Here is a 15147-nt window from a genome sequence, read left to right as displayed (position 1 = left end):
AAAGATATACTTTATGTGTAGTTTTTAACTAACAATAAATTACTGAGAAGTCTCTTTTAAAACATCTGTCCTGAACACCTTAAAAATATAACTGCATCCTTTCCTGGCTTAGGAAAGCACAGTGAAAATAATTTCATGTTCCTTTGGCAATTCAGTATCTCCCACTACCTAAGAGTTGACATTCTAAAGACAGATAATCTCATGACAACACTCTCTCTTAAGGAAAGACGTGAACGTGCACTGCACCCTAGGACTGTACCCGGGAGGGTTTGATTTTAGCCTCTTATTAAATCCTTAGCAAAAATTTACCTATGCTTTGCTACTTCAAACCATTGAAAAAATTTACAATTAACTAGAGATTGTATTTAATTTTAACCAAGGTTTCACTGTAACACAAAATGTCTATTAATAGGTTTGTTTAATTTGGAACACACAGTTACAATTTTCATCTGAATTTGTTTTTGCCTTTTCCTTTTCCTTCATATCAACAAACAGGTACTTATAGGACACCTCCCGTGTGCTCAGTAGAATGACTGGCAAAGGTATATTAAGACACAGTCCCTCCCTCAGGGCTCTTATATCCAAGTGTGGGAGGAAAGACTCCCAATGAGGACACGATGTCATCTGGCAGAAGGCAACTATAAAAGGTGTGCTACAACCTCTCCAGACCTCAGGAGTTTAAAGCAGAGCATGGGAACAACAGTGGTCATGGAAGGTTCCCTGACGACGAGCTGGGCACGCAGAACTGACCTATGAGGGGAATCCACATAGGTGACTGCACCATCCCATCCTGAGACAAAAGCCCAACTGCTGGGACCACAGTGAAGGGTCCCAGGAAGAGCGCGGAGCATTGGAGAAGCACACTCAGACGGGAGAGGGACAGGTGGGGGAGACGGAGGCCTGTTACACCTTTGCTCTCTCTGCTACTCAGACCCCTCCTCATGACCCTTTTCCACTGATCCATGGAAAAGGAGAAGAAAGCTGAAGTGCGAAGACAAGCAGAAGATGTTAACTCTCAGCCTCCACTTTTACAAGCGCCCGAGTCCTAATAGAGAAAGGGGTTTTCAAAGGGTATTTTGAGGATGGATGATTTTTGCCTTAGGACTTTGATTTTGGAACTGACGCCACTGTGATAGGACCTGAACAGGAAGGATGTGGAAGAAGTACGGAAATCTTGGAATGCTGGGGCTGCATCTGGAGGCTCTGACTGTGGGCTCTACTCCTACCACTTGTTTCCTGTCTTGGGGATGTATATAGCGTTGAAGAGAAAGACTTGTGGGAAAGATGCTCAACTTCCAAATAACAGAATGATATGATAAAAATGCTCATGCATAACAGGAAGGCTGACTGCAGTACATAAGGACAGCCTGGCAGAGGGAGAAACCTGAATGAGAGAAAATAGACAGTAATAAACAAATCCAAGAGTCAGGAGACTGACTAATTCAGCATTTACTTTAATTCACAGCAATAGCAGTGATTCACAGCAGATGGTTCAGCTCTTTCTACTTACTCAAATGACTCGGAACTACCTTATATTTTTGTGACTTTATGTTATAATAACATTATTTTTACAATATAGTAGCTCACACTTTCAAGTGATAATTTAATGAATGAAAGCAACAATTTTAATATCTTCATTATCCTTCACATTCATCAATAAAGGGCAAGTAAGCAATGATGAAAGTTTGTGAAGTGAAATATTATGTATCTTACAGTTAAACGGAGTATCAGAGAAACTTGTTTTATATGCTGGACCATGAAGTAAGGCTACAGACATTTTAACAAAAAGTTATATAGAAAACAAACATATGTAGAAAAACATAACCAAGCAGATCAAAAATATCCACTGTATATTAATTTCTAAAGATGATACCTTTCCAAAGAAATATTTAATATAAAAATTATGAGGACGGCCATATTGCTTCAATCATTAAAAAGCATGCTCTAAAGCTCCCAATATAATCCCCGAGTAAGTATTTCATGTATTTGATTCTCCAAAAAGTGAGCAGTACCATTACCAAGAGATGTGAGGCAGACCAGCCGGCTGAAGACAATACTGTTTCACCTGCACTAAGAACAGACTGCTGCTTCATCCCAAATTTCTTTTCAAAACCATTTTGAATCAAATAGCCCTTATGTTTGCCTGACCTGATTCTGAAGGATTTCCAAGTTCCTTAATGTTGTTCCATTAATTGTCATAAATTCCATTTCACCTGACAACTGTTTAAAATTCCTGTAAAGGAATGAAATAAAAGCCATGAGGCAAGTGCATAAACAAACAGAAAAACAAATTCAGTGGTTACAAATATTCCAGTAACATTACAACAAAAGTTTTAGCCCTCTGATAGGAAATCAAACCAAAAAAAGCCAGAAGAATATTCATTAAAAGATTGTCTTCCACCAGTGTTGGTGCTTTTAGGTAAACTAATGTGAAAGGACAGCCGTTCTCACACCAAAAACTAAAACAAGGGAAGTAATGGTATTAACAGCTTTTTAGTTTTTTAATTTCCAGTAACAGAATCAAGCATAGTCTTTTAGTATCAGGAAAGCAAGTGGGGGGTCTCTTCAGGAAAAGCTATGCAATTTGCTAGAAAAATATGTCAAGGTGCTTTAAAATGTCCTCCCTCTTCTTTGGCATGAGATCATCTTGATAAACACTTTAAAAACTTTTAATCAACATTCTGATACGTGCAAATGTTATTTATTCTATAATCAAGACCACACATTCATGTGGCTAATGTTTTAGTAGAGTCTAAACTGAAAAAGTAGAAATTATTTAAGTTCAAAGAATTCACATTTTCCTTATGCCCCTCCAAGTACCCCAAACTAGATTAAAAGCTCAGTAAATTTCAAATAAGCTTGGGTATTGAGTTCAATGTGATTACTAAATGCATGCATGATTCAAACTGCATCCTTGTTAGTCTTTCATGTTAAAAAACATATTAATCAATGCATTACTAATTCAATAATTAATTTCCTTTATAAATCAGTCCTTTGACATTTCTATCCACAGCACTTACAGACTTGATGGATCATTTTTCAAAGCCAGGAAAATAACAGCAGGTCACTAAGCTATTTGGAGGGAAAGCATGAATGTTTGCATCATAAAACCAATCCCACTCATCATGGCCCTAATAAGAGAAATAAAATCCAGTTTCCCAAGCCAGTGATGGAAGAAAGCCTTCATCTAGGAATCTAGAGCCTAGAATCAAGGCCAAGGAGCCAGTGTTCATTGAGAGATGCCTTAACTTCTAGATGACTCCCACAACAAAGACCCAGAGACCTGAAAAAGAAATAACTTGCTGCATATTAGGAACACTACCTAGTGACTGAACATTGTCCTGTGGCAGTGTAATATACCTGTGACAGGTTTACCTAGCTTCCAAAAGATGACTTGTTAAAGATTTTCAGAGGGAAGCAACTCCAACACTGATAGCAGGTGTGTGTGGCCAATCTCTTCTTCTTGTAACTGTTAATCTGCCTTGCATTATGGAAATTTATGTTCTTCGGTGATCCTTATTAATAGATCTAAGCTCTGTGGAGGCATGGGTTATCTCACGCCTTACACATTTTGCAGCACCTGCAGAGCCTAGCAGAAAGCAGATGCTCAGCAAAGGTCTGTCATCTTTCGATGGGGAGGCCAGTTTGGGTCTCTTTGTTTTCCTCTGAGTCATAAAGCCCAGAAATATATGTGAAACATCCAGAGACAATAATAAAATGTAAAACATTATTTTTAGGAAGAAACAATTGGGCAGTGATTTGCTGTACAACTGACAGATGTTCATACTCCTTCATGGTGAAAAACAGTTGGAAGTACTGCTAGCCTGGCCTCTGAGTTGGTATCCAACCAGGTCTCATAGCTTTAAATAAAGTCATTTACTTTCCCCTCTCCCAACAGGTTTAAACTACATCCTAGGGGTGATTAATGAACACTTGAGTACCTTAACATATTATTGACCAGAGATGTATTAATGCCACGGGCATGAGTTTCGACAAAAATGCCCCTGTCAATAAAGTGTTAATCATTCTCAGACACTGGGAATGCTTAGCTGGCATCAAGAACCCACAATCCAGCAGCACTGACATCTGCACTGATCTTAATAAAAGAGATCGACCACTAGGAATATTAAGTTAAACCGATTCCTATGGCACAATAATTACCAAACAACTAAAAGAACTAACTCTGCTTTCAGGTTTCCCATGTTTGGATGATAAAGTACTCTGGAGTTGTGACTCTTCCTTGCAAATACAAAAGAAATTTCCTCTGTTGGTGCCTATTTTCAATAGGAATTATATATATATTTTTGAACTCAGGGTTGTATCTGCCAGCATTCCCTAGGAATTTGACAGGAATGATCACTGATTAAGCAACTCTAAATTATTTATCCTTTTGGAAGAAACCAAATTTGATATGCTTTGAAATAAACCTTATAAACAAGGCCTGGCTAGCATTCACACTGTGTGAACTTCGACAGAAATCTTCCAAGTAACATGGGAAAATACTTCATTAATATTTCAGACAACAATAATACATAGGATGTATATGTACATCAAGTTTTATAATGGGAGAAAAACATTCCTGCTAAAAATTGCCAAAGAAGTTTAGGATTCCACATCACTCCTATTTCAACTTTTAGAAAAATGAAAACCAATCCTTCTGATTCAGACAAAGGCAGCAAAGGTGCAGACCTTATGTGAAAGATCAATCCCTTACAACGATTCTATTTAAATACTGTTAACATTATTTGAAAATGAAAACAGAAAAAAAAAAAAACCTACCATATGCACCATCTTACATATGAAATCCATAGTATAAAATAATTCTCTATATAGTTTTCAGAGTTCATACATTCACTATTAGTCTAACTTTTGATTGTTAACTTAGAAATTATATCATATTACAAAAATTCAGTTTTATTGTAAATTCACTTCTAATTTATTTGCAATTAAAATAAATATCTTTGCATTCCTAACTACTGCCAGTAAGCATATTAGAGAAGAAAATAGTAAGAAAGATGACCTACATATCTCCAAAGATTCACTAGGAGAATACACAGTACTCAGCATACAGTTCATATAGCTATGATTTATTGCAGTGAAAGGATATAAAGCAAAATCAGAAAAGCGAAAAGGTACACAAGGCAAAGCCTGGAGGAAACCAAGGGCAAGCTTCCAAGAGTCCTCCTTGGCAGAAATACACAGGATGCACTTACCTACCCCAGAGTGAGTTGTGGCAATGTATGTGAAATATTTACCAGAGAAGCTCATTAGAGACTCAGCACCCAGGATTTTTCACTGCTGCTGCTGCTGCTGCTGCTAAGTCGCTTCAGTTGTGTCTGACTCTGTGCGACCCCAGAGATGGCAGCCCACCAGGCTCCGCCATCCCTGGGATTCTCCACGCAAGAACATTGGAGTGGGTTGCCATTTCCTTCTCCAATGCATGAAAGTGAAAGTGAAGTCGCTCAGTTGTGTCCGACTCTAGCGACCCCATGGACTTCAGCCTACCAGGCTCCTCCATCCACGGGATTCTCCAGGCAAGAGTACTGGAGTGGGGTGCCATTGCCTTCTCCGGATTTTTCACTGGGGGGCTATTTTTACAAAGGTACCTTCTCCTGAGCAGGTGCCAAAATTACAGCTCTCAGAAAGTAAGTAGTTGTCCAATATAAACCATACTGCCTTCAGAAATGGTTTAGGCACAGGGAGTCATTCTTACCAGAAAATGCTGGAGATTGGCCCCAAATGCAAGTCCCGGATGCCAGTCAAGAGTCAAGCTTGAAGTAGGGTTTTCTAAGGATAGATGTCTCATCTGGCTTGCCATGTTAATCTGTTTTTAGTATCAGTGTTACATTTATATTCTTTTGTGTTCCTTCTAGTTTACTCTTTATTCCTAAATTGATCTTTTCTGGACATATAGTTCATTCTTAAGTCTTATCATCTCATTTCAAAGCCTTCCTATTTCTCATCTATTCTCCTTTGTTCTTTCACATTTAGCATCATTTCCTCAACGTCGTTTAGCTCATTTTGAAGTAGTAGGTTATAGTTTTTATTTCATCTGTGAGCATGTCTTTCTGGTGTGCGTTTATTTTCTATAAGGATATTATCCTATTCCCCATTCTTTTCTATTATAATTTTATATGGGATTTTCAATTTTGTTCTTTTCCCACTGCTAATTTTTAAGTGAAAATTTGTTTTCCATAAGTTTCAAGACAAAGACACTGTTTAGGAAAGCTGCTGTTACTTTATACATCTCCCTCTTCTGTTGCTTTTGTGTGGTATTTAATCATGGAACCTCACCTGCTTTCATTCATAAAAAGATTAAATGCATGAACATTGCTCTTTAGCCACAATTAGAAAACTGGACACATTGTATTACATATGCACACACACACACACATATATACACATATACATATGTATATAATTGTGTGTTTGTGTGTGTATTTTAAATTGTTTTTCAGGCAGTTGAACATCAGGCAGCATAGAACTGTGGTGCCTGAGAGAAGAAAAACAAAAAGAGATAAACACTAGGACTAACGTCTCGGAGAGACCAAGGAAAGTTGAAACTGTTAGACCGAATGCCAGAGATGACAGAGACGCACACAGAGAGATGCAGAAGGGTGCGCTCAAGTCTTTGGCCAAGCCCTGATCCTTAAATTGTGGAGGACGTCACATGAGATCATAAGAAACAGCAGGATGAACAAGGACCAGGGTTCACACATGGCTTAGTATAGTTTGTTCTCTAATGAGAATGGCTGCTGCTGCTGCCAAGTCACTTCAGTCGTGTCCGACTCTGTGCGACCCCACGGACACAGCCCACCAGGCTCCACCGTCCCTAGGATTCTCCAGGCAAGAACACTGGAGTGGGTTGCCATTTCCTTCTCCAATACAGGAAAGTGAAAGTGAAGTCACTCAGTCGTGTCCTACTCTTCGCAACCCCATGGACTGCAGCCTACCCCAGGCTCCTCCGTCCATGGGATTCTCCAGGCAAGAGTACTGGAGTAGGGTGCCCTTGCCTTCTCCAAATGAAAATAGAAATACCTCAAAATACTTGGGACACTGGGTAGAATCTCAGAAGTGCATTGGGTGGGGTTAAAATACACAAAGACAAGGACTTCCCAATCTTGGTACCAAATGATATTTTACTGAGACAGCTCCTATCTGTCCACTCCATCTCTGCAGAAGAGGAAGCAGCTTACTTACAGGATCAATATGATACAGGACAATTCTTCACAGAGCCAAAGGTAAGGGGCCAGTAAAGATAGAATATGGAAAGGCAAGAAAATTATTCTGTTACCCTTTTTTTCCCACTAGCTTTTAAGCTAGCACTTTCTTCGAAGGTCAATTGCCAGCTTTTAAATCTCTCAACTCTACAAAGTTAATCACTCTTTTAAAAAGCTGTCTATGTTAGTGGCTGTCCTCTTTATCTTCATCTTTATGGTCTGTGAAATTATGACTGAAATCAAGAATAAGAAAGGTGATGAAGTTTTATGAACGCTTTTAAATACGCCTTCTTAATACTACTTGTCAATTAACTGTGCTTTAATATAAAGCACAGTTCTTTACTCAACACTAAAATACATTCAATAGCAATCATAAATACAAACTGACCCAATTCTTAAGCCTTCTATTAATTTTTTATGTCAACTAACATTTTTAATACTCCTCAGTAACAATACCACACAAGTCACTCTTGCCCCAGAATACAGTATTCCATCAAGAGCAGGTAACTGAGTACAGTACTTACCAAATTCAATTTAAGAAATGTTTTTTAATATAACCCTACCCTTCTTAAAATTTTTCAGAAACCACTTACTTGGGTTTGGAAAGCACCTTTTCCAAGTTAAACTCTTTGAGGTATCTTATTATGGCAGCCAAAGAACAAATCACAGGCTTCTCCAAGTTAATGATGTCAGAAAAACTTTGAGAACCTAAAAAACAGAATATATACCTTCATTAAAATTATTATTCATCATATTTAAAAACAAACATTAAGTGAAATAAAATTTTGTTTATAATTATTGAAATAATCATTTAGACACTTAACTCCTAAAATTACCCTTTGGAAAAATACAGATTAGAAATACCTAGAGTATGAAAAAGGGCAATTTTCTGAATTGAACCTTCTTTCAAAAGCAAGGGATCAAGTATTTTCAAAGTGTAAAATGCTCATCTGCTTTGACCCAGAAGTACTCCAAACTGCTTGTTAAAGATGTGTATACAAGGAAATGAGTTGAAAATCTTTCATAGTAGTAAAAAATTACAGAAAACCTAATTGAATATCAATTAATAGATAAATTTCAGTACCTCTAGATTGGTATGCACCTACTACTGGGAAGGACTTTCCCATTAGCTTTCCATCTGGTCTCCCACTCCCTGTGCCCTATCAGTTCAGTTTAGTTCAGTTCAGTCGCTCAGTCGTGTCCGACTCTTTGCGACCCCATGCATTGCAGCACGCCAGGCCTCCCTGTCCATCACCAACTCCCGGAGTTCACTCAGATTCACGTCCATCAAGTCAGTGATGCCATCCAGGCATCTCATCCTTTGTCGTCCCCTTCTCCTCCTGCCCCTTATCCCTCCCAGCATCAGAGTCTTTTCCAATGAGACAACTCTTTGCATGAGGTGGCCAAAGTACTGGAGTTTCAGCTTTAGCATCATTCCTTCCAAAGAAATCCCAGGGCTGATCTCCTTCAGAGTGGACTGGTTGGATCTCCTTGCAGTCCAAGGGACTTTCAAGAGTGTTCTCCAACACCACAGTTCCAAAGCATCAATTCTTCGGCACTCAGCCTTCTTCACAGTCCAACTCTCACATCCATACATGACCACTGGAAAAACCATAGCCTTGACTAGATGGACCTTTGTTGGCAAAGTAATGTCTCTGCTTTTGAATATGATGTCTAGGTTGGACATAACTTTCCTTCCAAGGAGTAAGCGTCTTTTAATTTCATGGCTGCAGTCACCATCTGCAGTGATTTTGGAGCCCCCAAAAATAAAGTCTGACAGTTTCCACTGTTTGATGGGACCGGATGCCATGATCTTCACTTTCTGAATGTTGAGCTTTAAGCCAACTTTTTCACTCTCCACTTTCACTTTCATCAAGAGGCTTTTTAGTTCCTCTTCACTTTCTGCCATAAGGTGGTGTCATCTGCATAACTGAGGTTATTGATATTTTTCCCGGCAATCTTGATTCCAGTTTGTGTTTCTTCCAGCCCAGAGTTTCTCATGATGTACTCTGCATATAAGTTAAATAAGCAGGGTGACAATATACAGCCTTGACGTACTCCTTTCCCGATCTGGAACCAGTCTGTTGTTCCATGTCCAGTTCTAACTGTTGCTTCCTGACCTGCATACAGATTTCTCAAGAGGCAGGTTAGGTGGTCTGGTATTCCCATCTCTTTCAGAATTTCCCACAGTTTATTGTGATCCACACAGTCAAAGGCTTTGGCATAGTCAATAAAGCAGAAATAGGGTATTCTTAACAGAACAGGCAGAGGAATCCTTTTGAAAACGTACATCATATCATTAGATTACTTTGCTTTCAAATCCTGCAACATCTCTCAACTCACTGAGAGATGTGGCTCAAGTTCATAAGGATCTAAAAGTCCCTAAAAAACCTGCTCTCCATCTCCTTTTATCTCTGAGCTTACCTCCTAATAGTCTCTTCCTTAGTTACTCTGTACCAGCACCCAGGCTCCCTGACATTCTTTAAACACACCAGGCACTTAAATACACTATACTTAGTGTTGTTTCTGCCTGAAAAACTGTTTCTTCGCTCATCCATGTGGTTTTCCCCCTTAACCCCTCTAATCTTTGTTCCATCTTTGTTCAATTGCCATTTTCTCAGTGCGGTCTTCCTTCACCACTGCATTTAAAAATTCACCTCTTCCCTGTCTGTCTTCTTTTTAAACTCTGTGCATTTATTTATTTTTGGCTGTGCGGGGTCTTCGCCGCTGCGCGGGCTTTTTCTCTAGTTGCTGCAAGCAGGGGCTACTCTCCAGTTGTGACGCACAGGCTTCTCAACCACGATGGCTTCTCTTGTTGCTGAGTACGAGCCCAGGGTGCGTAGGCTGCAGTAGCTGAGGCACGTGGGCTTAGTAGTTGCGGCTCCCAGGGTCTAGAGCACAGGCTCAGTGGTTGTGGTGCAGGGGCTTAGGTGCTCTGCGGCATGTGGGATCTTCCCAGACTAGGGATCAAACCCGTAGGACCTGCACTGGCAGCTGGGTTCTTTACCACTGAGCTACCAGGGAAGACCTTCCCTGCCTTTCTCTAAAGAACTCATCACCTTCAAACACTATTTTATTGTACACCTCCTCCCGCTAGACTAAAAAACTCCAGAAGGGCAGGAATTTTTGTCTGATTTCTTAAAGTATAAACAATACTTTTAATAGGCATTCAATAAAAATTAGTTGAAATAATAAATCCAAGTCATATTTAATAAAAATAAAGAATTACGCATGTTCATGTGTAGACCTGTACATGAAAAAATTCTTAAGAATTTGACAGGAGGGACTTTTACCTTTTTCCTTATACACAACTATGTTTTGATTTTTTTTTTTGCAGTAGGTATTTACTACCTTTAGAAAAAATTATAAGACACTGTCTATAAATCTGTAATATAAAGTATATTACTTTCAACATAACTTTTTGTAAAAACAAGGTATAAATGAAGAATTAATTCTTTTCTCTTCTACTGAGAGTTTCATCTTTTGACTGCCCAGCTCTGTTCCCCAGGAAACCTGATAAAGATGGAATGCCAATGTGTTATGAGACAGCACTGCATATGGAGGAAATGGCCTGAAATCAGGAAATTGCATCCAGACTAGGAGAGGAATTACCTGATTCTAGAATTTTGGCCTTCCTTCAGTACACTGACTCTTTGAACTTGGTATGTCCTTTGGAGAAATTCCAGCAAGAGCTAAGGTTTCCTGTAGGGCAGACCCTGCATCCACCTGCTTTCTTTGCAGCTGAGTTGTCACTAGAGGATGCCGGGAAGTTCAGCGCCCAGTGGCTCTATGGACTGCTGCAAAGATGGAGAAGACTCCTCCCGCTAAAGAAATGGTGCTGCGCCAGCAAACTGGATTTTCTGTCCTATGTGATTCTAGGTGAACTGGATGCCAAGAGTGGCTTATGTATTTTCATGACTTAGTCCTGTCTTTAGCTGAGCATAATTTGATGATTCCTTGGCGTTGGCCAAGACACCATGAGATTAAAAAGAATGGGGGGAAAATGCCATAAGACACTGATGCCTAAGAGGGAGCTGGGGGAGGTTGGTCCAAGGGTGAAAGCTTTGCAACAGGATAAAAACGGATCTTAACATAAGCTGGACTGGCAAGAATGAGGGGTGCAGGCCAGATCAAACAGACACTCAGCTGAGGAAACGTGAATCAGACAAATAATGGATTCAACCTATTAAGACCCTGTCAACAATGTTCTGGTATTTTAATTCTGGGCATTAATTTTTAGAAATGCTAGCCTTCCTTAGGACATTTCTCCACACATTTTATAAAACTGCAAGGAAAATCATGGCCACCTTTTGAGGGAAGGAAGAAGGAAGATGACTCAGTAATTAACTTGTCACATTCCATGAATATGTCAAAAACACCACATTACTAAAATGGTCACAACTACAAAAAGCAACTGCAGTAATCCATCTGATAAGTGTAAGAACAGTGAATGCTTTCCTCTGCTTCTTCCAGTTGTTTATCAATAACTACCTAGCTTTCACTAGCCTTTAAGTCAAATTTGCACCTTTATCCAGATCTCAACTCAGTTACATTTGCAGACATATGGCTAACATGTATAAAATATTTACCTTTAATGTCGACTACATCTTTTGCATAAAATTCTGTAACCTCTTGGAAAGCATGGCTGTATTCAAAATACACATTCTTCATCCTTTCTACTCGAATTCTGTCATCCCGCACACTGAAAGAAAAAAAAAAATTTTAAAAATAATTATACATAATCTTGAAAGATCTGTATTCAGGCCCTGACCTGACCAAAATAAATACTCATTCATTATTTTTTCCCAAGATGAAAAAAAAAAAATAAGATCTAAGGTTTCCCTGTCAAAAGTCTACATTTCATAAAATACTATTACTTTAACTACTGGTATTTTATATCACCTTCACATAGTGAGCACTCTAAACATACTATTATCAAGAACTTATTAAAAGTACAGTTACTTTAATAAACACCAAAGAGAGAAAAACGGAAAAGCAATCAATTTAATTGCATCATTTGTGTAAACCCACTAACAAGAGAACACATCACTGAGTATTTCTTTCCTCGAAAAGGCATCTTTGTCTGGTTGGCTCTGTGCTAAGTCCATTTCTTCTACCAGAGCCTCCCTAGTCAAATATAGTAAATTCCTCTTAGGTCCACTCCCACTCTTTACTTAAAAGAGGAACTAAAAAGCCTCTTGATGAAAGTGAAAGTGGAGAGTGAAAAAGTTGGCTTAAAGCTCAACATCAGAAAACTAAGATCATGGCATCTGGTCCCATCACTTCATGGGAAATAGATGGGGAAACAGTGGAAACAGTGTCAGACTTTATTTTTTTGGGCTCCAAAATCACTGCAGATGGTGACTGCAGCCATGAAATTAAAAGACGCTTACTCCTGGGAAGGAAAGTTATGACCAACCTAGATGGCATATTGAAAAGCAGAGACATTACTTTGCCAACAAAGGTCTGTCTAGTCAAGGCTATGGTTTTTCCAGTGGTCATGTATGGATGTGAGAGTTGAACTATGAAGAAAGCTGAGCAGTGAAGAATTGATGCTTTTGAATTGTGGTGTTGGAGAAGACTCTTGAGAGTCCCTTGGACTGCAAGGAGATCCAACCAGTCCGTTCTAAAGGAGATCAGTCCTGGGTGTTCTTTGGAAGGAATGATGCTAAAGCTGAAACTCCAGTACTTTGGCCACCTGATGTGAAGAGTTGACTCATCGGAAAAGACTCTGATGCTGGGAGGGATTGGGGGCAGGATGACAGAGAATGAGATGGCTGGATGGCATCACCAACTCGATGGACGTGGGTTTGGGTGAACTCCGGGAGTTGGTGATGGACAGGGAGGCCTGGCGTGCTGCAATTCATGGGGTCGCAAGGAGTCGGACACGACTGAGTGACTGAACTTAACTGAAGACTTATTTAAAACTATGCGTGTATGTGTATATGCTCATCTGAGTACATAAACAAAATCATCAAATCATCATCCATGCTGCTAGTACACTCTCATCCATTTCCTATTTTGCTTGACTCCCCCTTCCCCTCCCTCTTCTCCTTTCCTAATCACCTCACTCCCAAGCCATGGTAACAGCCTAGGAGGAATCCTTTCTCATTTTTCTCATGTTCATATGGTCACATACATATATACTCACACATACACACATACATATACATATATACTCACACATACTCCATTTCATAAAAATGGAGCGACTTTATACAAACTTTCCTGTATCTTATTTTCTCTACTAAGTAATAACTCTTGGAATTCCCTCCATATAAAGTGACCTAGATACAACTCATTCTTTCTAATGGCTAAAAAAATATCTTATAGTATGTAAAAGCCATAATTTATACAACCATTTCTTTACTATTGGACATTCACTTGATGTTAATATTTTGCCACATGTTACTTTAGAATATTTTTATCTAAAAAAGTTATAGATACAGATGTATCCGGCACACGTCCCTCTTCAGTCATATTCATCTACCATCTTTAGAAGTAAATGCTACCATCAACTTGGTGTATATCACCACCATGTATGTTTTTATATTTTACAACATATTTTATCATCTTTACACAATACATTGTATTGTTTCATGTTTTAAATCTCATATAAGCAATACTTTATTATACATACACTTCTACAACTTGCTTTTGCACTCAGTACTATATTTCCAAGATTTGTACATAAAGCTAGACATGCTTCTTTTTATATTTTCAATTATTTCTTATATTTGAGTAGACTTTTAAGATTTGTCATTCAAATTTAATTAATCCGAATTTATTTGAGGGGGTGGTGTGACGTTGAAAATACACTTTTATTTTCCATATGATTATCAATTAATGACCAAGCACCATTTATAAAACATTCCATCTTTTACTACTGATTTATGATGCTGCCCCCACATTTCTGTATATGTGTGACACTGTTTCTAGCTTCTATCCTATTCTACTATCTTTTGTCTACCTCTGTATCAGGGCCATAGTACTGTAATTTCCATGGCTTGGTATCAATATCTGTGGCAAGGCCCCCACCTTGTCTTTCAAGATTGTCTTCATTACTCCTGGGCTTCTGATTTTCTTTAAAATTTTAGTTTCATTTTGTCAAGTTTTACAAAAATCTTATTGGGCTGTTGACTGGATTGCAATGAACTAATTTAGAGAGAAATGATATCTTAACAAATTAAGAGATCCCACTGTTAAAGATGGCATAAGATCTCTACTTATTCATGTCTTTTATATCTAACAATATTGTTCCATTATTTTCTCCATATTATATGTATCTTTGGTTGCACTCACTCTTAGATTAATAATACTATGAAGGGAATCTTTTCTTCTATTATATTTATTAAAAGCTTATCATTGGTGTACATCAACCCAAATTCTTATATGTAGCAATTATACTAAACACTTTTTTCTTATATTGTCTGTGTATATATTAATATCACCCGCAAGAGGAAAATTTCCATTTTTCATTTCTTTTTCCTATCTCATAACACTACAAGCTAAGACCTCCAGGGCTACATTGAACAAAGGTAATGCCAACTGGCATCCTTAGTTTCTTACTGAAGCTAATGGGAATGCTTCCAAAGTTTCAGCTCTTAAGTATGATATTTGCTGTGGGTTTTGGAGTAAATGACTTGTTAGCCAAAGGTTTGGTAAGTTACCCAGTTTTTGCGAAAAGAAAAAAATTAGTCATAAACGATTACTGAATCTTACCTAATATTCTTTTTACAGGTGTCAAAATGATCATATGGTTTCCTCTCACTTAACCTCATATTATTCGTATTTTCTAATGCTGAATGAACCCTGCATTCCTGGAATATATTATACTTGTAATGATGCTCTGTACTGCTTAAATAAAGTTATAAACTTGATTTCTTAGTTTTTTTCCCCCAGAATGTCTGTGCCAGCATACCTAGCT

The 15147-nt window shown here is 38.4% G+C and overlaps 1 protein-coding gene across 3 annotated transcripts in view; it reads right to left on the bottom strand.

Moving 5' to 3' along the window:
* MSH3 (mutS homolog 3) overlaps positions 1-15147 on the bottom strand; it is a 182650-nt gene that overhangs the window by 124276 nt on the left and 43227 nt on the right. For all 3 annotated transcript variants that reach the window (XM_070793979.1, XM_070793980.1, XM_070793981.1), the window contains exons 9-11: positions 11810-11922; positions 7814-7928; positions 2149-2233 (exon numbers count right to left, since the gene is read on the bottom strand). In XM_070793979.1, the coding sequence (XP_070650080.1) occupies positions 2149-2233; positions 7814-7928; positions 11810-11922 (313 nt within the window). The remainder of the gene's footprint in view (positions 1-2148; positions 2234-7813; positions 7929-11809; positions 11923-15147) is intronic.

Source organism: Bos indicus, chromosome 7, assembly GCF_029378745.1.
Source record: "Bos indicus isolate NIAB-ARS_2022 breed Sahiwal x Tharparkar chromosome 7, NIAB-ARS_B.indTharparkar_mat_pri_1.0, whole genome shotgun sequence".
In the NCBI taxonomy this organism is placed as follows: Eukaryota; Metazoa; Chordata; class Mammalia; order Artiodactyla; family Bovidae; genus Bos; species Bos indicus.
This window is presented reverse-complemented; position numbering and strand designations above follow the sequence as displayed.